At 38.5% G+C, this 10,375-nt stretch overlaps 1 protein-coding gene across 1 annotated transcript; it reads left to right on the forward strand.

Annotated features, from left to right (window-relative positions):
* Window positions 1–328: 328 nt before the first annotated feature.
* On the forward strand, window positions 329–1,306 carry Olfr1450 (olfactory receptor 1450). The gene has a single exon (NM_146371.1). It carries the CDS (start codon window positions 329–331, stop codon window positions 1,304–1,306), a length of 978 nt encoding a protein of 325 aa, NP_666483.1.
* Window positions 1,307–10,375: the final 9,069 nt, after the last annotated feature.

Genomic DNA, 10,375 nt, shown 5'->3' on the forward strand with positions numbered 1-10,375 from the left:
GTACTTGAGTGATATGATTCAAATAGTTTTTCTTTTTCTTATTTCCTCTTTTCTAATAACATGTATATATTATTTATCTTATTAAAACATCATTTATATTTAGTATGTTATTATTGTTTTTCATTGTTTATGAACAATACATTAAGAAGTATTCTGAGCAACTTAAACTCAAACTCTTTACATTGTTTCTTCCCTATTTTATCATGTGTTTACTTGTGAGGGTTACTGAGGATTGAATACAGGGCCTTATGCAGTCTGGGAAAGACAAATTTTAGCAAATTGTTCATGTCTTTTTTTTTTATTTTGACAGGTAAAATACAATTCTAAAATGTATGTGGCCAACAGCAGTAGAATGAATGCATTCATACTCTTGGGACTAACTGACAACCCAGACCTGGAAGCCCCCCTGTTCATCATATTCAATCTCATCTATCTCATCACACTGATTGGAAACCTGGGCATGATTGTGTTGATCTGGTTCGACTCCCATCTCCATACCCCCATGTATATTTTCCTCAGTCACCTCTCCTTGGCAGACTGTGTTTATTCCTCTGCTGTGACTCCAAAAGTGATGGTTGGGCTTCTCACAGGGGATAAAGTTATCTCCTATGGAGGATGTGTTGCTCAAATGTTCTTCTTTGTGACTTTTGCCAGTGTTGACTGTTTCCTACTTGCTGTTATGGCTTTTGACAGGCATGCTGCAGTGTGCAAGCCCTTACATTATACCACAAATATGACTACCAGTGTGTGTGCTTGCATGGTGATTGCCTGTTATGTGTTCAGTTTAGCTGAATCTTCTGTCTATACTGGGTTTATCTTTGATCTCTCCTTCTGCCATTCTAATGTGATTCATCACTTTTTTTGTGATATACCTCCAATCCTAAATCTTTCCTGCTCTGATATATATACAAATGAGATTGTACTCTTTATCATAACATCCTTCAATGTCTTTTTTTCTCTGATAGTTATCTTGACCTCCTATGCATTTATATTCATCGCTATCCTGAGGATGCATTCAGCAGAAGGACGGAAGAAGGCCTCCTCTACTTGTGCATCCCACCTTACTGCTGTAACTATATTCTATGGAACTATAATCTTCATGTACTTACAGCCCAGTTCTAGTCATTCCATGGACAATGACCAAATGGCATCTGTTTTCTATACCACAGTAGTTCCCATGTTAAACCCAGTTGTTTATAGCTTAAGGAATAAAGAAGTTCATAGTGCCTTCAAGAAAGCCATTGAGAAGTTGAAGTCTGCTCAACACCAAGTTCTAATTAGAGATTTATACAGTTTATGTAATTAATCATTTATCTATTGTGTAGCAGAAATTTCCCACATTTAGAGGCTCTTGGAAATGGTTTATTATGGTACATACTTGTCTGGTCAGGGAAGTTCCCTTGTGTTTGCATCAGGGCTCAATCATGGTGTTTAATAATTTACATGACTCCAGATTAGCCAAATGTTACAAGATAGTCTCATTTTCTTTTTGTTAATGATAGTGGCTATTTTCTAGGAAATCTTTGTTCATGTACTCATGGTCTCTTATAGTTTAGAGCATGATTCACGTGGTTTATGTGAAATCTGGCAGTTTTCTCACTGAAAATTATGTAATTTAAAATTTTAACTAAAAATGTACTCATTTCCTCAACCACTCTACACCAGGAGATGGTAGTTAAACCTCACCAACATTTAAATATGAAGAATGAGATACTAACTTTTGAGAAAGTGGATGAGAATGAATTTGTTTTTCTTTGTTGACTAGCGCTTCTCTCTATCAGAGATAATGTAAAACAATAATGCTAGTGTGTTAAAGATGGTCAACATATAGATATGTTTTGTAGACATACAAAATATGGTCAACATATAGATAACAGGGGGCTGTGGAGTTCTCAGTCTTAATTGGGATATACATATGAGACTTCTCTTCCCAGGGTTCAAGGATCTTTGTGAAAAAGAGGGATGGGAGATTGTAAGAGGCCTAGGTGGTAGGCAAAATCAAAGAAACAGTGTTTTCTGGACACAGAATGGCACTTACACATATGTACCTGCTCTCAGTGATTGTGATAACATGCAAAAGATCTGCACAATGTTAAGTCAGACAAAATTCAAGTACAGATGGAGCATGAGGTAAATACTTCTGGGAGAAGGAAAGTCAGTTTTCTTTAATGATATGACCCTGGTCAGTTAAACTGCATAAGAGCACAGGGTCTATTTGCAGGACTATCTGGGTAGGGGCACACAGTGGACCATATGTGATAGGAAGAAGAAAAAGTAAAATCCAAGGTTTGGTGGGAAAGTATGAGTTGGTGGTTATGGTGGAGTTGGAGAAGGGGTTGGTTATGTTCAAACGTATCTTATAAAAACAAAAAAAATTTAGAAATATATAAAAGGAAACAAAATATGAAGACATAAATAAATATTATTTCTCAAATAGTAGTAGCTCATGTAGAAGTGTGAAGATCTACTGTCTAGACTACTGTGATTCTAAATGCTATGCCAGGGTACATGTCTATTTCATCTGTTTATTTCTGTCATTCTTGAAATTTTGAAAGTTTATCTTCTGTATTTCCATATTTTTCTTTGGAAAGAAAATAAAAAGAGATGGACATTATCTTCTTTAGTAATTTAGGTACTGGCTATACACAATACTACTGAGCAAAACTTGTCAACGATTTAGTATTACAGCCATGACTAGATGCAAAATTGTCATTGGTATTGAATGCTTTTGTGAATAACAAAATTCCTACCTGAAATCCATGTATTGTAGAAGAGAAACACTGAGTAGAGTTTGGGAGTAAACAACACATAGTCTGATTAATGCAACCTGAATCTAAATTTCCAAGTTTCTTTAAAAATAACTAAACTACTACCTTGATTTTTTATCTCCTAGAACTTTTTTCCATCAATTTATTTATTTATTTATTTGATTGATTGATAGATTGATTTACTTTTCATTCTGGTAGCAACACCCCTTCTCTCCTCTCTTCCCATTCCCACTCTTCCGAGTACCTCTGTTAACTAACCCTTTCCCTACTCCTCAGAGAAAGGGAAGCCCACCTTGTGTACTGCCTGCTCTGGGACATCAAATTGCAGCAGGACTAAGCACATATCTTTCACTGACACCTGACCAGTAAGTCCAGCTAGTAGAAGGGGATCCAATGCCAGGAAACCGAGTCAATGACAGACCCTGCTCCAATTGTTAGGGAACCCACATGAAGACCAAGCTGCATATCTGCTACAAATGTATCAGGGGCCTAGGTCCAACCACTATATGATCTTTGGTTGGTGATTCAGTCTCTGTGAATCCCCATGTGGCCAGGTTAGTTGACTCTAGGTTTTCTTGTAGTGTCCTTCACCCTCCTGGCTCCCTCAATATTTCTTCCAACTCTTCCCCAAGACTCCCCAAACTCCCCTTGATGTTTGGTTGTTAGTCTCTGCCTCTGTTTCCATTCACTACTGTATGGAGCCTTTCAGAGATAGTTATACTAGCTCCTATCTCCAAGCATAGCATAACCTTTTTCCAGCCTTTTACTCTGAGGCATTTGTCTTTCTTTGTCCCTGAGGTGGGTTTCCTATATACAGCAAAATGTTGGGTCCTTTTTATGTAGCCATTCTGTTAGTCTATGTCTTTTTACTGGGGAATTGAGTCCATTGATATTAAGAGATATTAAAGAAAAGGAATTGTTGCTTCCTGTTATTTTTGTTGTTAGAGTTGGAATTCTGTTCTTGTGGCTGTCTTCTTTTAGGTTTGTTGAAGGATTACTTTCTTGCTTTTTCTAGGGCATAATTTCCATCCTTGTGATGGAGTTTTCCCTTTATTATACTTTGAAGGGCTGGATTCATGGAAAGATATTGTGTGAGAATACTTTGGTTTCTCCATCTATGGTAATTGAGGGTTTTTCTGGGTATAGTACCCTGGGCTGGCATTTGTGTTCTCTTAGGGTCTGTATAACCACTGTCCAGGATCTTCTGGCTTTCATAGTCTGTGGTGTAATACTAATAGGTCTGCCTTTATATGTTATTTGAAGAACAACAATATGAACTAACCAGTACACCCCCCCCCAGAGCTTGTGTCTCTAGTTGCATGTGTAGCAGAGGATGCCTAGTCAGCCATCAATGGGAGGAGAGGCCCTTAGTCTTGTGAAGATTATATGCCCCAGTACAGGGGAATGCCAGGGCCAGGAAGCAGGAGTGGGTGGATTGGGGAGCAAGGCAGAGGAAGGGTATAGGCATTTGAAATGTAAATGAAGAAAGTATCTAATAAAATGTAATTAAAAAATAGTGTCAAGCATTGGGTCTCTCCCATGGGATGGGTCTCAAGTTAAACCTGGTCTTTGGTTTGGCATTTCCCCAGTCTCTGTTTCATTCTTATCCCTGCACATCCTGAAGGCAGGAAAAAAATTGGATGTCCCCTTCCTAAACTGGAAGTCTCACCTGGCTGCAGGACGTAGTCACTTTATTCTCCATATCCTCCACTCTTAAGAGCCTCAGCTAGGGTTATGCCCATAGACTTCTGGAAGTCTCTCCCTTTCCAGTTCTCTGGCTAATCCTAGAGATGCCTCTCCACACCAATTTCCATTCTCTCTCATAGCCCTCTTCTGCCCCCCCTCCCATGATTCCCATTTCAGTTCCCCTCCTTACCTTCTCCCACCCATTTCTTTTCTTCCATCCACCTCCAATTCTATTTCCTCTTCTGAGTGATATTTACAATTTGTCCCTTGGTCTCTTCTTATTATTTAATTTCTTCGAGTCTGTGGTTTGTAGTGTAGTTATCCTGTACATAATGGCTAATGTCCAGTTATAAGTGAGTACATAACATGTATAACTTTCTGGGTTGAGGATACCTCACTCAGGATAGTATTTTATAGTTACATACATTTGACTGCAATTTTCATGATGTATTTGTTTTTAACACCTGAATGTGTAGATGTACTACATTTTCTTTATCCATTCTTCAGTGAAGGTACAACTAGGTTGTTTCCAGTTTCTGGCTGTTACAAATAAATAAAACATAGTTACACAAATGTCCTTGTGGTACAGTAGGACATCTTTTGGGTATATGCCAAGAGTGGTATAGGAGTAGAACTCTTCTCAACTTTCTGAGAAACCACTAAATTGATTTTCAAAGTGGTTATACTAATTTGCATTCCTACCAGCAATGGAGGAGTGCTCCCTTTGTTCCACATTCTCACTAGCATGTGCTGTCACTTGAGTTTTTGAACTTAGCCATTTTGATGGGTGTAAGATGAAATCTTACAGTTCTTTTGATATAAATTTCCCTAATGACTAAGAATGTTGACACTTTAAGCGTTTCTTTCTTTTTTCTTTTCCTCCTCTCCTCTCCTCTCCTTCCTCTGCTTCCTCTCCTCTCCTCTCCTCTCCTCTCCTCTCCTCTCCTCTCCTCTCCTCTCCTCTCCTCTCCTCTCCTCCCCTCCCCTCCCCTCCCCTCCCCTCTTCTTTTCTTTTCTTTTCTTTTCTTTTTTGAGACAGGGTTTCTCTATATAGTCCTGGCTGTCCTGGAACACACTTTATAGACCTGGCTGGCCTCGAACTCAGAAATCTGCCCACCTTTACCTCCCAAGTGCTAGGATTAAAGGCATGCACCACCACCGCCTGGCACTTTAAGTGTTTCTTGGCTATTAGAATTTTCTCTGTTATGAACTCTGGCTCTGTACCCCATTTTTAATTGGGTTATTTAGTTTGTTGGTGTCTGATTTCATGATTTATTTATATATTTTGGATATTAGTTCTTTGTCAGATAGGGCTAGTAAAGATCTTTTCCCATTCTATAGATTCTCATTTTCAATCATTTCACCTTCATGTGGTCCCATTTATTACTTGTTGATCTTAGTGCCTGAGCTATTGGTGTTCTGTTCTGGAATTTGTCTCTTGTTCCAGTGTGTTGAAGGCAGTTACATAATGTTGGGCTCTACTTGGACTTGAGTTTTGTGCAGAGTGATAAATATGGATTTATTTCTATTCTTCTACATGCAGCCATTCAGAACTTCTTTTATTACACTTTGAGTAACTTTAACATAGTCCACTTTCGTCATTGTATTAACTATTGCTAGTAATCACTTGAGGTCTTTTACTTTTGACATTTAATTTATTTAAATCTTAGAAATGTTTTATGCGCCCTTCCGGTTGGCGCCAGCACCAGGTCACCTTGGGCGTGGAAGCAGCGGACACCCCCACCGTCCCCAGAGGACTCTCCACAGGATCTTAGGATCTCGGGTGAGTGGAACACAACATCAGTTTCAATCCAAATGCGCGGGACCTGAGACAGCATTAGGGAAGCAGAAAACCTGCCTGACTAGGGGCACAAGTCCCTTCTGGTCGGCACCAGCACCAGGTCAGGGTCACCTTGGGCATGGAATTGGCAGACACCCCCACAGTCCCCATAGAACTCTCCACTCGATCTTAGGATCACTGTTAAGTGGAACACAACTTCAGTTCCAATCCAATTGTGACGGGCCTGTGACAGCAGGAAAAAGGACACCGGAGCCCTTCCTGACCAGAGGCTTGGGTTCCTTTTGTTCAGTACTGGTTTATGTTGGTTTCAAACAGATAAGACAGCTCAATGGTCCTCAAAGGAGACACAACTTCCAGGCACTGTAACATACCCAGGATCTTAGGATAACAGGATCCCAGGATAACAGGAGCTGGGTCATACCAGTACTTCAGGGTCTCAGAGGAAGCTTGTCTGCCAAGAACTCTGACACGCCCAGAATCTCAGATTCACAGGAGCTCACAATAAAAGGATCACAAAGAAAGCTGGATTCTGAGGAGTCCTGAATCAACCGAGATAATAGGAAGGGCAGGCTCCAATCAGATATATTGGAGGCAACAAGGACTTGAGATAATCAGATGGCAGGAGGCAAGCGTAAGAACAGAAACAACAAAAACCAAGGTTACTTGGCAACATCAGAACCAAACTCTCCCACCATAGCAAGTCCTGGATACATCACACCAGAAAAGCAAGACATGGATCTAAAGTCACTTCTCATGATGATGATGGAGGACTTTAAAGAGGAAATACAGGAAGACACAGGTTAACAGCTAGAATCCCTTAAAGAGGAAACACAAAAATCCCTTAGAGAGATACAGGAAAACACTTCCAAACAGGTGATGGAATTGAACAAAACTATCAAGGATCTAAAGATGGAAGTAGAAACAATAAAGAAATCACAAAGAGATACAACTCTGGAGATAGAAATCCTAGGAAAGAAATCAGGAACCATAGTTGTGAGCATCAGCAACAGAATACAAAAGATGGAAGAGAGAATCTCAGGTGCAGAAAACTCCATAGAAAACATGGGCACAACAATCAAAGAAAATGCAAAATACAAAAAGATCCTAACTCAAAACACCCAGGAAATCCATGACACAGTGAGAAGACCAAATCTAAGATTAATAGGTACAGATGAGAATGAAGACTTTCAACTTAAAGGACCAGTAAATATCTTCAACAAAATTATAAAAGAAAACTCCAACCTAAAGAAAGAGATGCCCATGAACATACAAGAAGCCTACAGACCTCCAAATAGACTGGACCAGAAAAGAAATTCCTTCCGACACAAAATAATCAGGACAAAAAAATACACTAAATAAAGACAGAATATTAAAAGTAGTAAGGGAAAAAGGACAAATAACATATAAAGGCAGACCTATTAGAATTACATCATACTTCTCACCAGAGACAATGAAAGCCAAATGATCCTGGACAGAGGTTATACAGACCCTAAGAGAACACAAATTCCAGGACAGCCTACTATACCCAGCAAAACTCTCAATTACCATAGATGGAGAAACCAAAGTATTCCAGATTCATACAATATCTTTCCACGAATTGAGCCTTTCAAAGGATAATAATGGGAGAACACCAATACAATGACAGAAACTATGCCATAGTAAAAGCAAGGAAGTAATCCTTCAACAAACCTAAAAGATAACAGCCACAAGAACAGAATCACAACTCTAACAACAAAAATAAAAGGAAGCAACAATTACTTTTCCTTAATATCTTGTAATAGCAATGGACTCAATTCCCCAATAAAAAGACATAGATGAACAGACTGGCTACACATACAGGACCCAACATTTTGTTGCATATAGGAAACCCACCTCAGAGAAAAAGACAGACACTACCTTGTAGTGAAATGCTGGAAAACAATTTTCCAAGCAAACAGTCTGAAGAAAAAAGCTGGAGTAGCCATTCTAATATTGAATAAAATCAACTTCCAACCCAAGATATCAAAAAAGACAAGGAGGGACACTTCATATTCATCAAAGATAAAATCTTCCAAGATGAACTCTCAATTCTGAGTATCTATGCTCCAAATGCAAGGGCAACCACATTCATTAAAGAAACTTTAGTAAAGCTCAAAGCACACATTATATCTCACACAATAATAGTGGGAGACTTCAACACCCCACTGTCATCAATGGACAGATCCTGGAAACAGAAACAAAACAGAGACACAGTGAAACTAACAGAAGTTATGAAACAAATGGGTTTAACAGATATCTACAAAACATTTTATCATAAAACAAAAGGATATACCTTCTTAGCACCTCACGGTAACTTCTCCAAAACTGACCATATAATTGGTCACAAAACAGGCCTCAAAAGATACAAAAATATTGAAATTGTCCCATGCATCCTATCAGATCACCATGGACTAAGGCTGATCTTCAGTAAAAACATAAATAATATAAAGCCAACATTCAAGCAGAAGCTGAACAAACTCTCCTCAATGATACCTTCATTAAGGAGTAAATAAAGAAAGAAATTAAAGACTTTTTAGAGTTTAATGAAAATGAAGCCACAACATACCCAAACTTATGGGACACAATGAAATCAGTCCTAAGAGGAAAACCCATAGCTCTGAGTGCCTCCAGAAGGAAACTAGAGAGAGCACACACTAGCAGCTTGACAACACACCTGAAAGCTCTAGAACAAAAAGAAGCAAATTCACCCCAGAGGAGTAGAAGGCAGGAAATAATCAAACTTAGGGCTGAAATCAACCAAGTGGAAACAAGAAGAACTATTCAAAGAATCAACCAAATGATGAGCTGGTTCTTTGAGAATATCAACAAGATAAATAAACCCTTAGCAGACTCACTAGAGGGCACAGGGACAGCATCCTAATTAACAAAATCAGAAATGAAAAGGCAGACATAACAGCAGATCCTCAGGAAATCCAAAACACCATCAGATCCTTTTATAAAATATACTCAACAAAACTGGAAAACCTAGATGAAATGGACAATTTTCTCGACAGATACCAGGTACCAAAGTTAAATCAGGATCAGATTAGTGACCTATACATTCCTATCTCCCTTAAAGAAATAGACACATTCAGTAATGGTCTCCCAACCAAAAAAAGGCCAGGGCCAGATGGGTTTAGTACAGAGTTTTATCAGACCTTCAAAGAAAACCTACTACAAGTTCTTCTCAAACTATTCCCTCCCAAAAATAGATTTTACTCTACTCATTTCATTTTATGAAGCCACAATTACTTTGATACCTAAACCACAGAAAGACCCATAAAGTAAGAGAACTTCAGACCAATTTCCCTTATGAATATCAATGCAAAAATAGTCAATAAAATCCTCATAAACGGAATCCAAGAACACATCAAAACAATCATCTGTCATGATCAAGTAGGCTTCATTCCAGGGATGCAGGAATGGTTTAATATATGGAAATCCACCAATGAAATCGACTCTATAAACAAACTTAAAGACAAAAACCACATGATCATCTCATTAGATTCTGAGAAAGAATTTGGAGAAAATCCAACACCTATTCATGAGAAAAGTCTTGGAAAGATCAGGAATTCAAGGCCCATCCCTAAACATAATAAAAGCAATCTACAGCAAGCCAGTAGCCAACATCAAAGTAAATGGTGAGAAGGTGGAAGCAATCCCACTAAAATCAGGGACTAGAAAAACCTTTCCAAGTCCTCCCTTCCTATTCAAGATAGTACTCAAATTCCTACCTAGAGCAATACGACAACAAAAGAAGGAGATCAAGGCGATACAAATTGGAGAGGAAGAAGTCAAAATATCAGTATTTGCAGATGATATGATAGTATATATAAATGACCCTAAAAATTCCACTAGAGAACTCCAAAACCTGATAAATAGCTTTAGTGCAGTAGCTGGATATAAATTAACTCAAAGAAATCAATGGCCTTTCTCTACACAAACGATAAACAGGCTGAGAAAGAAATTAGGGAAACAACACCCTTCACGATATTCAAAAATAATATAAAATACCTTGGTGTGACTCTAACTAAGGAAGTGAAAGATCTGTATGCCAGGAACTTCAAGTCTCTGAAGAAAGAAATCAAAGAAGATCTCAGAA

This window comes from Mus musculus, chromosome 19 (assembly GCF_000001635.26).
Source record: "Mus musculus strain C57BL/6J chromosome 19, GRCm38.p6 C57BL/6J".
In the NCBI taxonomy this organism is placed as follows: domain Eukaryota; kingdom Metazoa; phylum Chordata; class Mammalia; order Rodentia; family Muridae; genus Mus; species Mus musculus.